At 44.2% G+C, this 14,822-nt stretch overlaps 2 protein-coding genes across 8 annotated transcripts in view; one reads left to right on the plus strand and one right to left on the minus strand.

The window, feature by feature from the left end:
• The first annotated feature begins 915 nt into the window (after positions 1 to 915).
• On the plus strand, positions 916 to 10,510 carry LOC118419104 (zinc finger protein 678-like). 2 transcript variants are annotated; one of them, XM_035825413.1, is made up of 2 exons: positions 916 to 1,103; positions 8,995 to 10,510. In XM_035825413.1, the coding sequence occupies exon 2, from the start codon at positions 9,014 to 9,016 to the stop codon at positions 9,845 to 9,847; it is 834 nt and encodes a 277-aa protein (XP_035681306.1). In that variant the 5' UTR covers positions 916 to 1,103; positions 8,995 to 9,013; the 3' UTR covers positions 9,848 to 10,510. The 2 variants fall into 2 exon arrangements, with proteins under 2 accessions (XP_035681306.1, XP_035681298.1); XM_035825405.1 differs by having other exon boundaries at positions 928 to 1,103; positions 8,992 to 10,510.
• A 1,137-nt stretch (positions 10,511 to 11,647) lies between these two features.
• LOC118418846 (synaptotagmin-14-like) overlaps positions 11,648 to 14,822 on the minus strand; it is a 37,860-nt gene continuing 34,685 nt past the window's right edge. For all 6 annotated transcript variants that reach the window (XM_035824975.1, XM_035824964.1, XM_035824983.1 and 3 more), the window contains one exon: positions 11,648 to 14,818. In XM_035824975.1, coding sequence (XP_035680868.1) covers positions 14,718 to 14,818 — 101 coding nt within the window. In that variant the 3' untranslated portion in view covers positions 11,648 to 14,717. The remainder of the gene's footprint in view (positions 14,819 to 14,822) is intronic.

Consider the following 14,822-nt stretch of genomic DNA (forward strand, 5'->3'; position numbering starts at 1 on the left):
AATATCGTCTTAGCGGAAGGAATACACGCAGTTTATTGCCGCCGTAACATTGCGTGCAAAGATAGTTTTAGCAAAGGGAACACACGCAATTTATTACCACCGTCACGTAAAACTTTGTCTCGGATGGAACGCAGTTTCTTACCACCGCGTAACCGTGGAAAAAGTTGGTTTCGGGCGGGGGAATAGTGCGTGCAAAGGAAGTCTCAACGGAAGCGATACACAGTGTTTACTAGGGGAGTTAATCCACCCGCGTGCCAAGTCCGTACTAAATGAAGCAGGACACGCACGTGCCAAAACCGCGCTGGGGGAAGCAATAAACGCACGTGCCAAAATCGCACTAGGAGAAGTAATACACGCACGTGCCAAAATCGCGCTAGAAGAAGCAATACACGCACGTGCCAAAATCGCGCTAGGGGAAGCAAAACACGTACGTGCCATAACCAGTCTAGGGGAAGCAATGCACGCGCGTGAGATTCCTCATCATAAGCGTACTCCACACGCGTGTGCGAGTACGCGTGCGGTGACGAATCTCACGCGCGTGCATTGCTTCCCCTGGGGGCACCTTGGTATAGCTCGGGCCCTCAATAATCCTGACCACTGATCCTCAATCAGACGTTGCCTTCATTCCACTTCCTTTACTTTATCTGTAAACGTGTAGATAGTAGAGCTAAAAGGCAACCGATTCTTGCCGAGGCTTTATTATTTTTATTATTTTTGACTCCTCCATTTTTTATATTAGAATGGAGGAGTAAAGCATTATTGCTATTGGGTGATTAATAAACAATTGTCTGGACCGAGGGCATTATGTAGAAGTCCTTGTCCGACCAGACGTCGCCGTCACGTGAGTGCTTTAGAAGCGAGCCCAAGCTGATTGGTCACGGCAGGTAGGATTTGCATAATCTCGGAGTACGTCATTTATTGAAATTGTTCGATGTAAAGATACTAGTAGCTCTGTGAGTGTATGCGTACACAGTCCTGCTTCCAAGGATCCTGGAAGGAGATCTCGTTGTCCAAGCAAGGAGGTTAAAAAAACCTTGATCCTAGCAACTTATATTCTTTTGCTAGGGAAAGTGACTCGTTACCACCGTAGCAGCATTCACACGGTAAGACAGTTGGTGCTTTCGATTTTGTCCTCAAGCCCTTGTTTGGAACCGGTACATTTTTGTAAAAAAGGAATTGTGCTATTAAACTTCTTTCTCTTCTTTCTATTCATATGCACACAAAAGGGTCAAATTCACTATTGAAGAGGGCGATAGTGATCGTTTTTGGCCCGTGTGTTGGAAGAAATTCTAGCATTGTAGAAGGGTAAAAATTCGTTGCTCGACAAAATCAACGACGCACATTCCAAGATTACAACAATGCAGAGTTGTTTTTGCGTTTTTACGGCGTCACAGTTAAAGTCACCTTCAAATTCAACTTTATTCTGATATTTTCATTCAATATTCACCAGGATTATGTAGCGGTACTTAATAAAGTTTGATGTGCCGTGTAATGTATGCTCCACCGGGGCTTCATCAGAAACCCTTTGGGTTTGTTTTGTGAGAAGAAATTCGACAGATAAGAATTCAGGCCATTGTTATGTAAAATATGTGTGCAGTACCCGCATACCAAATTACCAAAGTCACGGAGGTCAAATTTGATTACTACTCTCGAAGCAGAGATGTTTTTGATGTGTTTTTAGGTTTTCTCGTCAGGCTTTCCATTTTGCACCGTTTTCTTATAACGTTATCCAAGCAACACAAAACCATTGTCTGAAATATGACAGATGTCCCATTGTTCCAATGCAAATCAATATTCCCCTGGATAAACAGTAGTCTCTTTTCCCGAATACTTTCAACCGCTTTGTTATGCAAGGAATTTGGGGGGAATTTGAGGCATGGAGTGAAATATTGTTTGTTTGTTTGAACCTTTGTTTATTCATGAGAAGCTCAAATCGGCCAGCAGGCCGCTTTTCATTGAGGTCATGAGGGAGGTCAGGGTCATATAAAATATAATACAGATACAGATTTACATTGAGTACTATTTGATTCATCAACCTATATCACTACACATACATTCGTAATGTTTCTGCTGCGCTTCTTGAAGTTCTTCTTCGCCTGTCTTCTGTCGCGATCTTCAACGTACAGGATTAATCTCCGTCGGTCCTGGACCGAATGGCCTGAAATTTGGCACACGTGTAAAGTTTGCCAATACCCTTAGACATCTTGTTCTTTTCCTTTTGATAAATGCCTTAAATAGGGTATTTGTATCATTAACATACATGTCGCAATCAACAATAATGTGCACTTCAAATGTTTGAGGTACAGAATTGGCAGACTCTTTGTTCTAGAGGCCTCGAGGAGCTAGTGCGGTTGTGCCTTCCTGATTCAATTCGCAGTCTGTGGCAACTGATTCTTAGTTTAGCAATGGTAGTTCTGTGCCGAATGTTTGTAATTTTCAAATACTGCACTTCATTGTACGTCAGTAGTGAACTACCAGGATCGCAAAGGACGACGCGAGTGCAAGGGATGAACGCAGCACGGTTTAATAACTTCTGGATACTCTTCAACAATATGGCGGAGAACATCCGGGACACCGCTGACGTCATAACATAACATTAACATAACATAACTATGGCGTGATTTACTCTTCTTTTCCTTTTTTTTGTGAGTGATAAGGACGAACATGTGCTTAACAATTTCAACTGTGGTCAGTATCTAAGCTATGAATAAATGGTGTTATTTCAACTAAGTAACTTTGGAGTTTATACGTACACTACCATGGTATGACTATGAGTATCTAAGCTATGAATATATGGTGTTATCTCAACTAAGTAACTTTGGAGTTTACGAACACTACCATGGTATGACTATGAGCTATGTTAAGAATCAGGACCTAGGTAACTTTGGAGTATACAATCTGGTGTGAACTATGTTAAGAATCAGGACTTATATAACCGTGGAGTACACGATAACTGTTGTTTACACTAACTTTGGAATACACGAGTATATATGGTGATACTTCATATCTGGCATTAAGTGTTTATCTGTTTGGACTATGTGAGTACGTACTAGTATTACTCAGGGATACATCAGGTCTTGAAAATAACTTTTCGTCACACTAAGACTATGACAGCACAAAGTCTTTCAGGTACCGCGGCTGTCGTCTGCATCGGTCGGACTGGCGTTGGGGCAAGGGAGGAGGAGTGTCCGGTGGGTTATGGAGTTCTGGCAGAGGGGGAGGAGTGTTCGGTGGGTCGTTAAGTTCTGGTAGGGGGCCGTTGACTGGAACCAAGTCTTCTGCTGGAACCGGATCGTTTGCCGGGACTGAAGGGATAGGGTCTTCAGGGTCAGAATCGTCGTTGTTGTCATCGTCAGAGGGGACAGTCTGGCGTTGCTGCGGTGGCACCTGGCATGGGACAGGATAGCATTCTGCTGATCGAACCTTGTAGGATCTAGCACGCAGCTGGCGACCGATAAACTTGGAGATATAGATCCAGTCCTTTTCTACTGCTGTGACTAGGTACCGACTGCGAGCTTGGGATTTGTCTCTATCTGAATGGACATAGACTAAGTCTCCCACATGGAAGGTGGGAGTGGGCGCGAGCCCTGCCTTGGGGCATTTGGATTTGGCGCTGGGGGCGTGGTTTTCGGAACGACGGCGGTGTTGTTCTTCGAGGAGACGGTTGTCTGAAAGTGGGAGTTGCTCGCCACTGAATTGGTCTCGTTGGTACAGATACTCTCGCGATGAGAGGCCGTTGGATCGGACCTTTGTGTTCAGGGAGGCCGTGACCACGGCTAGTTGGGCGGGTGTGATAGGTTGGCCAAGAGGGTCAATCTTACGGAGTTCCTCTCTCAGCTCCTCAATGGCGCGTTCTGCAATAGGGTTTTTGTTGACATTTTTGTGGTGCCCTACTTCAATCTGGAGACGATGTTCTGTCAACCAGGGGTCGTTGATCAGGGCCTGGAATCCTGGGGCTGGGTCACAACGTATGACAGCAGGAGGACCATCCAGGAGACGAAGTGGAGTGCACAATGCAACTAGTCCATCTCTGAGGCTGGTGGATGTTTCGCCGCTGATGAGCTGAGTACTTGTGAAGGAGGTACTGCATTCTCTGACAACAAGGATTTGTTGGCGGGCTCGTCTCATCACATCTGCTGCGAACGAGGTGAGGACCGTTGAAGGAGGTGGTTGTGTGGTGAAGGACGGAGGGATGGGTAGTTGGCGTTTGAGGGAGGCACATTGGTCACATGCATCCGAGACCTGGTGGAGAACGGCGTCCATGTTTAAGGCAAAGAAATACCTGGAGAAGACAGCCTTGAGTTGGTGGCAGGTGGGGTGGCCAATCCGGAGGTGAATCGCTGTAGCCAGGCCGTGGGCCACCTGACGGGGGACCACTATGCGATCACGTGTGACACCAAACATATCTCTGTTGGGAACAATCAATAGACCGTCGGGAGCGATGGTAACGCGTGACAGGTAGGACTTAACATCACGGGCTTTGGTGTCCTTCTTTGATGGGCGTGTGCCTTGCTGAAGGTGAGCGAAGACCCGTCGTAATGAAGAACACGAGTTCTGGATGGCGTGCCAAGCCTGGCGACTGGTGTACACTGGGAGGTCTAGGTTAGACGCCGAACTAAGCGTGGTGGTGTTAATGACTGGTTCCTCACTGAGGGCATGGACGAAGGAGCAGACTTGGCATTTGCTGTCAGAACACTCCAGGGCGTGGCGGCTGGCGTAGTCGGTAGATAGATTGTGTTTACCGCTGATGTGTTGTACACTGATCGGGAACTGGCTTATAGCGGCAAGGAAGGTGGACACTCGTGGACTGTGGGAGAACTCGCCTCGGCGTAGCTTTTCCACCGCCTGGACACACGGTTTGGAGTCTGTGACCAGAAATGCTGGTTTAGTTGTCTGTATAAAGAACGGCTTGAAATGTTTCAGGGCGGATGTTATAGCAAGGGCCTCTAGCTCGCATGGTAGCCATTGGCGCTGGTGTGGCTTAAGCTTACAACTGAAGAAGCCAGCAACCCTTGTGTTGTTGTTGCGACGAAGGAAGAGCGTGGCGCCTATGCCAGTTGGGCGGGCAGCGGCATCGGTTGCTAACCAGAGTTCGTCATCCGGTCTAGGGAGAACAACCGCTTGATGCTGATCCAAGCCCCGCTGAGCCTTGCGGAATACCTCAAGCATCTCATCTGACCAGTGGATGGGATCGCCGGATGATCGGCCTGCGACCAGGTTGTCTAACGGTCCCAAGAGTACCGATGTGCCTGGAATGACGCGAGACAGGGCCTTGTAAGACCCAATGAAGGAGCGTAGGGCTGTGATGGATGGGGGTGGAGAGCATGTAGCCAGCGTGCATAATGTGTGTTGAGAGGCTGATATCTGGCCCTGGTTCCAGTGCCATCCTAGAATCGTGGTAGTTGCTGGACAGATGATGGTTTTGGACGGGGAAAGGCGTAAATCGCTGGCCTGGAGGGCAGTTAGGACTTCCTTCCAGTTGGCGAGGAGTTCTTGAAATGTGTTTCCTCCGCAGTACAAATCATCGGCAATTTTGGCGACGATTCCACGCATCAACAGATCACCTAAGACGCGTGACATCAGCTCCTCCAGTGCTGTCTCACTGCCTGGCATTCCCATGGCACTGCGGCAGTACACTCTGATGCCCTTATACGGGGTGACAATGCCGCAATATTTGCGAGAGTTCGGGTGTAGAGGGATTTGATGGTATGCCGAGGTAAGATCGGAGACTATGATGTATTTCCAACACGCTATCTGGCGCATGACCATGTTAACGTTTGGCAGGAGCGATGGTTGAGGCTTGCAATATTTTGCCACGTCGGTGAATGCTGTGACGAGGCGATGTCCGCCATTTGGTTTATTGACGAGAAATGATGGATTCAAATACTCCACCACCGTCTGAGCATCCTCTGGAGTAGCAATGACGCCTTTGGATTCAAGGTCATCTAAGGTGTGCTGCAACTCGACGAGGCGGTTTTTGCCATAGAGGGGAAGACGTCCCTTACGTTGTGGGGGCTGCGCTGGACCCATGTTGACTACGGCCTGGATGGGACCGACTGCGCCGTTGTAGCCAGGAAACTGGGGGTTGAAGACCTGGTCATACTCTTGAAGGGCTGATGACATGGCATACCGCTGAGTAGAACTGAGGATGTTGTTAGGGTCGAGATGGACGGAGTCAGAGAAAGGCTGATGTTGGTACGAAGGTGGTTGGTCAGGGGGAACAGTTGAAGACCGCAGAGTTGGGGAGGGAGAGACAACCGAGACCACTGGCACAGCATTAAAGAGATGCATGTTCTTTGCGATGTGGACAGGTGCACACGAGATGTTTGGGACTCTTATGTAGCCGGCAATATTGTGGTACGTACCCTGGTGGAACGCCTTTGCCTGCTGGGTGGAAAGAGAATCAAGACGGGGTTCAAGGGCGACATCAGGGTAGTCTTTCAGGTCGTCGGGTAGTTGGAGTTCCAAGAAGTCAGAGGGCCACAGGGTGGTTGACTTGTCCTGCATGCGAATCAGCTTGTGGGAGATCCGGTGGATGTGCGGGTTGTGTTTTTTGACGGATGGAGTGTAACTGGAGATGGACCCATCTGGGAGGCGGATCTGGCGTTGAGTGAAGTCAATAGTGAACCCGTTTGCTTCCAGGAAAGGGCTGCCTGCAATGATTGGAGAGGCAAGATCTGTGACAACAAGGGCTTCAAAGCGAAGTGGTAGTTTCTGCCGGTAAAATGTTGTCGTGCATTCCCCTAGCATACCTGACATACGACCTCCATCTGCTTGGCTTGGGGTCTGTGTTGTGTTTGGGTTGATGCGCAAGCCGAGTCGCTTCGCCTCATCTGCTCGTATCATGCTAGACTCTGCACCAGAATCCAACAAAATGCGTACAGTTTGTCCATGATGAAAGGCATCTAGATGTGGGGATGCACGGATAGCAACACGTGACACATGAGGAGATGGCTCTGGTACAGGAGAAATGGTTTTGGCCTGACAAATACTGGGTTCCTCCTCGTCATCAGAGTGGATGTCATCATCAACGTCATACACATCATCTATCTCTACTGCACGAGTACGCACCATGTACTTCTTGTCCTTTGCAGGGAGATACGGACAGACACTTAGATAGTGGTCAAATGCTGGTCTGCCTACCTGTTCACAAAGTGGACACGTAGCTGGGCTACTCTTGGTGTTAGAGTTAGTCTTGAACTTGGACTTGGCGCCTTGGGGGCGGGTGGATGGGTACTTCCGGTACGGCTGGCGGTTCTGAGTGAGACGGAGAGTGCGGATGTCTTCCGTGCTACGAAGTTCGTCCAAGAGAGACGACAAGGCCAAGGATATTTCTGGCTTAATGGAGGCTAGAGTCTTGTTTCGAAGCTCAGGGCCATACCGTTGCTTGATGAGCGCTGGGAGGTCAGAATGGATTAGTTTGAGCCATGTTAAGACAATGAAGTTTTCGAGAGACGGTGTGAGCTCTTCGTCAGCCGTCATAGCCTCCCCGTGGTGAGTGATAGGCCCTGCCGCAGTGAGCATGCTATCTTCTACAGCGGCACATAATCGTTGGTACAAATCCTCCGGTTTCTCGTTTGGTTCCAGCTTAATATTAGCTATGTCGAGGAAATATCCCCCCGTGGACTGAAACCCAAAGTGTAAGCGAATAGTTTGCCATATGTCGTTCAGAGACACACTTGCCTTGCAGATGCGAGATCTGGCGATGATAGGGCAGAAATTGGCGATCTGGCCAAGGAGCATGTCCAAAATGGCGGCCTTCTGTGCTGCTGTTTTCCTCTGAGCTTCCGGGACGTCTTCACCGTCAGCCACTAAGCCGCGATTTTCCACCCCTCGGCTCTGCTTTTGCCACGTGGCGCCGGGGGCGAGAAAGGGAGCAAAGTTGGGATCAAGCGATAGGCCGTAGACCAGGTTGTTTTTCCATGATTCGAATGACGTTATGGTTTCCGATGTTGTCAGAGGCCACTGTTTCCGAGTGCGATTCGATGCCATCACGGTCGTTTAAGGAGCGTATCCCGCCAATTTTTTGTCTTGGTGGGTAGTTCGAATCCTATCGCTGCTACCACGTCAGTAGTGAACTACCAGGATCGCAAAGGACGACGCGAGTGCAAGGGATGAACGCAGCACGGTTTAATAACTTCTGGATACTCTTCAACAATATGGCGGAGAACATCCGGGACACCGCTGACGTCATAACATAACATTAACATAACATAACTATGGCGGTATGTGGACTTCAGTAGACTGTATGTTTGGAGTTTGTTTTTCGCACCTAAACCTTTATTATCATCATGAATGTTGGTTAGAAAATTCTGGAAATAAATATGCTTCAGCCGTTGGTGGATTGCAGAAATTAGGTGGGATACGTTTGAATCAGTTTTGATTGACGGGCTTGCCAAACAAAAGAGTAACCACACTGCTCCAAAGTTTTGCGAACACCAGATGCCCAACATTTAGTACCTGCTGAATCTAGATTAATCTGACATAAGAGAGCGTCTGCCTGCAGTTTATTTGAAGTCATCAGCAATTTTCTACCCAAAACTGTAAATTAGTGCATGGGATATTTGCTAAAAGGACCCCGTTATCTTTTTTTTTTGGACAAAAAATCACTTCAAAATGATTTACTCGTATGTGGGATTTTGCGGGGGTCTACGGCTGTCTACGGCCAATTTCAATGCCCCGTCGCGTTCTGGCGTTTCACCATATATGGTAAAATGACCTAGAGGACGTTAAGCCCATGCACCTGGCTCGTCCAGGTGGCCATGTCCAGCGAAAAGACTAAGAATGAATCAATTAGACGCTCAGCCAATCATCAACTAGAAGTAATAAATGAGATAACGATTCTCAACCAAAACGTGAATTTCCAAACCTGATTTGTGGACACGACCATTGATGTTCGGGCAGGACTGACGGAAGGTATACATGTACTGGTTTATGGCCTAACTAGTTGCCGGAGATATAAATTATATACAATTTTATTATCATTTCCAGTAGTACCAGACACTTGGTCAACATGGCAACCAAAGCTGCAGCACATCTGAACCAAGAGGGGGACAGGGATGGACTTGGTGAGGATTTTCCGCGTACCCACAAGTGTAGCGAATGTGGCAAGCAGTTTCGTCATCTGAGTGCGCTGATAAGACACATGCGCACTCACAATGGTGAGAAACCGTACAGGTGTGAGGAGTGCAGCAAAGAGTTCAGTGAGCTGGGTAATCTGAAGAGACACATAAGGACTCACAGTGGTGAGAATCCTTACAAATGTGAGGAGTGCAGCAAACAGTTCAGTGAGCTGGGCAATCTGAAGAGACACATAAGGACTCATACCGGTGAGAAGTCGTATAGATGTGAGGAGTGCAGCAGGCAGTTCAGTGAGCTGGGGTCGCTGAAGAAGCATATGAGGATTCACACTGGAGAAAAACCTTACACGTGTGTGGAGTGCAGCAAACAGTTCAGTCAGTTGGGAACGCTGAAGAAGCATATGAGGACTCACACTGGTGAGAAACCTTACAAGTGTGAGGAGTGCAGCAAACAGTTCAGTGTGCTGGGAGATCTGAAGAGACACATGAGGACACACACCGGTGAGAAACCTTACCAATGTGAGGAGTGCAGCAAGCAATTCAGTAAACTGGGAGTTCTGAAGAGGCATATGAGGACTCACACTGGAGAGAAACCTTACATATGTGAGGAGTGCAGCAGGCAGTTCAGTGAGCTGGGTCATCTGAAGAAACACATTCGGACCCACAATGGTGAGAAACCCTACACGTGTGAGGAGTGCAGCAGACAGTTCAGTCAGCTGGAAAATCTGAAGAGGCATATGAGGACACACACCAATGCGAAATCCTAACGGTGTAAAAGGATTGGCGCTTAAACGTCACCCAAGTGATCGAAAAGGTGGCATACGGACCCACGGAGGATGAAAGTCGTGTAGAGCCGCTGATGTAAAAGTTAGGCCATGTTTATTTGATTACTGAGTGTATAGATCATGACATCCGAGGGTGCATCAATTTTCACAAAACATTTCCACAAAAAAGTTTTCTACCAAACAGTAAATTGTACAAACCAGCTGTAAAATAAGCACATATATGCCGTAAATTGAGAAAAATATAGGAAAACAGAATGTCATAGAATGCCAAGGTGAAAAAAGTTCCAAAACCAAAGAAGCAAAAAAAACAAAAATGAAGAATCCATTGTTCGGCATACCATGCTCTGTGTGTTCAGTCATTTGTTCAACTTTCTTGAACACTTAGATTTCATTGTAACTTTTTTGGGCCAAACATTTTTCATTCGCATGTTGAATCAGGGTTGGAGTTCCTCGAGGATGTCATCCCTATATTCAACTCAGCATGGCTTTAGGTAGGTTTGGCAGCTAGGGTACTAGTAATTGAAAGAGACCAGTAGGTCACAGAGAAGCTGGAAAAGTTATAAGATTGCTCGTGTACATTTTTTGTAATGGATTGTTATTGTTATTGGGTGGGCCGACTCCTCACTCTTTGCAGCCAGGGGCTGAATTGCGAGGAGCTTACAATAGGCGGGGCTAAATCGCAAGGGTATGGAGCGAGCTGCCATTCGGCGCCACTCAGGTGACCTCAATACGACAGTAATTGCCCCAGGTGCAGCCAAGGTACTGTAGGTTTTGGACCACTCACACCGCACCATCGCACGTCCTCCATTTAACGTCCCATACGAGGGACGGCCCTAGCCGAAGCTAGGTACTCATTTTCACCTGAGTAAAGTGAGGAAAGTCGTGTAAAGTGCCTTTCCCAAGGACACAAGATCGGTGACACGCAGCTGGATTCGAACCCGCAACCTCTCGGTCACGGGCCAAACACAATACCACTGTGCTACGGGTCCCCCACACACATTTTAATTATTAAAGTATGATACTTAAGTTGACTGTTTAGAAAGGCAGTTGCATGTTAATTACTAGTACATTTTAAGTATTTACGTTTTTAACAGGCTTAAATGGTAATCTGACTGTATTTTCTTTATCAATGTGGAGACGAGAACTCTTATTTGGTGTTTCTAACTCTAGAGGCTAAAAAATTTAGGAAAAGTGGTGGTTTGTCATCGAAAATTGCGTGATGTTGTATAGCCGTCTTGAATTTTTTTATTGTACTGAAGACTTACATTTGTGATATTGTACACTTCTGCTTTTCTGCAAAGGATAAAATAAAGAATACATAGAAGTTAACAAAGACAGACCTTGATAACACTTTGTGAAAGTTTTGTGGCCTAAATTCGCTGGACAAAAGTCAAGCATCCCCTGCCCAACAACTAATTGCTTTGACAATGACGTCGCCTTTCCTTCTTTTAATAACAGAACTTACGTAGATAAAAAGTTGGTTGGCATAGAATGATATACCGCGCTGTGAGATGCTGAAATATGTTCACATTTTTCCATATGATGTTCATCACTAACGGGTAACAAAATATTCTTCCCCGAAATCAGACAAAAATCAATGCACGTGTTGATGTCATGCACAAAATTTAATTGCTGTGGCCTACTGACAACTATTGCATTATATGGCTACTGCTACATTAACTTAACCAAGTTGCTGGGCATGCTAGGAAGTATGGCAATAAGTAATTGATATCTTTTATCAAGTATTTTTTTAATTAAAAAATGAGCCAGTTGAAGGAATTATAGGTTTGTAGCATTGCTTTATTATATTAACACTCAATGTTGTTTTCCTCACTCACAGAAAAAGCAGTCTCCTGTAAAAAAAACAGTCATAACTTAAATAATCATCTTCAAAGTCAATTCTTTAAGTCATTTATCTAAAAATGGAGTTTTTCCACATAAGCTCACAGTACTCATAGCTGTTCTTGTATCATGTGTATCCTTGTCATTACCATATTCATTTAGCATGCTAAGTGTTACATAATAACTTACATTTGGTCTCAAGCATTCCAATTCAGGTTCGATCTGCTTTACTTACTGGGTAATCAAGGTTCGTAGCATTTTTAATGACTTGCAAATCACCACACTCCGTTAAACAATGTAAACACTATAAGGTAATCACTTGTGTCCTGCAGTCGTAATATTCAGATCTGTCTTCACCCTCATTACAACTCTTCTGCAAGGTTAAATAGTATATCTGCCACTTTGAAGAACTGTGTGTTTAAAAAGAGGGTTTAAAATGTTTTGGATAAATGAATGGGTAGTATTCGTACAAGTGAAAAGGATATTAATCTCCTTTGCATTGTGGGTATAAATGCCATTCAAGTTTCCAAAGAATATTTCAATGCAAGTAACCTCACAACAAATACAAATTTTGGTCAAAACAGCTCTTAGGGGTCTTTACTGATAAAATTGTATGGTATAAAAGAGTAATAAATGTAGAATATTTGACACCTCTAGGAAAATTAATTTTTCATACAATATGGTGCACCTGACTGTAATTTTATCTGTAGTTATGACAATATCAGAATATAGAATAAGAGGGTAGTCAGGAGGATATCAGAATACACATGTATTGCAACTGCTGTCAAATTCAATGTCAAGTTGCCAAATATTTTGTTTGATTCAGTAAAAATAGTATCTGTAATTATACCAGAACACTTGCTTCTGCTGTTGAATCCCCCTTAGATATAACGTTATATGCCTTGTTAAACAATGACTTCTTTGTAGGCCATGGAATGTAATAAAATTCATATTGAAAGGATTCTCTTAAAAAGTTAAAACACACTAGTTTGCTATTTCATGGAACTTCATCCATGTTGAGATCTTCACACACAAACAACACATGTTCCAACAAATTCACACACATACAAGCATGCAAAATATACCACAAGTACAGAAATATGAAAAGAACAGTACAGAATTTCTGCTGGCATTTTTTTTTCAGGATGTGCATGTTTATAGTCATGTTTTGCTTTAATTAGTGTTTATTTAGTGTAAAGAGGTCATTTTTCCTCCTTAATAAGTTTGAACATATAATTTATTTAGCACTTTAATTGGGCAGCCCCACAGGTGCCATATAACCATGTCTTCAACCAATATTTCAGCATGTAGCAAACCAAAAATCTCACTTTTACAATCATTTTCTGTGCCAGGGATAAAACTCACTATCTCAGTCTCTACACTTTCAGGGACAATAATCTAACATTCATTTGTAAAATACATTAAAATGAAAACATGCTGTGTTCAACATACATGATGTAATTCATTTGAGGATTCATATCAGCAGCTATATTATATATCATAATTTTCTTCAGATTTAATCTACACAACATGGCCTTGTAACGTCCATGTGAGGGTATCACTTGATTCTCTTAAGTCTAATTTGTTACACAATATAGTAAAATGTACACCTTACACTATATACATATAACAATTAAATACGTTTTTATTTTACGCTCTCACCAATGCTGCCATTTCTACTGTATTAATTAGTATTAATACTAATACTAGTCATGTGCCTAGTTGTGTGGCATGGCTGAGAAGATTGGTGCAGAATACATATTGTATATTTATCATAGTTACTCTCTGTTACTTTTCTTCTTGAAGTGAATTAGTGAGTTGACCACACCAACAATGTAATCATGATTTGGCTTGAGGATTTGTTTCTCTAACTTTGTTTTGCTTAACATGGTTGTAATAAATCATACTGTCCTGTATATCAACTATCTTTTAACATCACATTGGACTCCATAACATAAGGACAATCACAGGAATTAATTTCAATGCACTTCCTTCATGTATATGTACCTATACCTCCTTTCTTCACATAACCCTTTTTCAACAAATTTTGTGTCCTAAGTTGACTTGTACACCACTAGTCATGCTTTCTTATTTCTCGCTCTTTAGCTCCATTTCTTCTTCACGTAATACTCGTCTATATCGTAAGCAGTATCAAAATCCCAAATCAAACCATATACTATTAGATGGCGTGGCCTCATATAATAAATGACTGTACACTATCTTGTTATAGAGAATAACATCTTGCTACCTCTACTAAGAGGGCAATTCACATGTATCATCTTGTTTAGTAGCAGACAAGGCAATCTTATTATATTTTTCATTCACATTGACTTCTAGTGGTTAGTATGTTCAGCTAGTCCATTGTCATAGACTGATATACATGTATACCTATGTCACTGTCAAGGCTTTACCATTGGTTATATGTAATGCACTACCTTCGTGTGCTGTATGAGAGCTGTTCAATAAAGAATTTTTCACATGATTCATCCATCACTTCTGGTTTTATCTATTTAACTTAAATAGCACACAAGAAGGATAATTTCTTGGACATTTTGTCACAAATACGGAGGAATCTTAAATGTAAGTTTCCAATAAATTATCATCTTTTAAATACTTACATATAAAACGTAATGCTATCTGAGAGTAAATCACTTTTGGACCAAGTGACGTATCTACGGCTGCACCCATTGTCACATTTTCATGGAAAGTTCAGGAAGGTTAATATCGTATTTTTTCATCACTTATAAAGTGCAATGTAGCTTACAAGGGTGCATTAAAGGAACATGACTACAGATCTGTAGATAGTTTGAACACTTTTGCTTCCTTTAAAATCTAGACATAGGAAACTTAAACCTGGATCAGCTATGGAGATTTGATCAGACTTCCTTTTGGCAGGTATGCTGTAACTATATGATGCTTTTCTGATGAACCAAAGAAGGTTGTAAGAGAATTCCAGGGGGCACAGACTGAGCTGGAGGAAAGTGTGCATCTGCGATCAGGAGCCGCTCACTCATGACTCCAGAAGCACGTGCCATCTGCAGACCTGCTGCCCCTTAGACTCCCGCATGTCCTGCCAATGGTTCAGCTCCTCCTCACCACTGTTGTTTAACCCTGT

Source organism: Branchiostoma floridae, chromosome 1, assembly GCF_000003815.2.
Source record: "Branchiostoma floridae strain S238N-H82 chromosome 1, Bfl_VNyyK, whole genome shotgun sequence".
Lineage (NCBI taxonomy): Eukaryota > Metazoa > Chordata > Leptocardii > Amphioxiformes > Branchiostomatidae > Branchiostoma > Branchiostoma floridae.

Excerpts from the sequence above, each read along its gene's own strand:
- LOC118419104 (XM_035825413.1), top strand. The coding sequence starts at position 9,014 with ATGGCAACCAAAGCTGCAGCACATCTGAACCAAGAGGGGGACAGGGAT.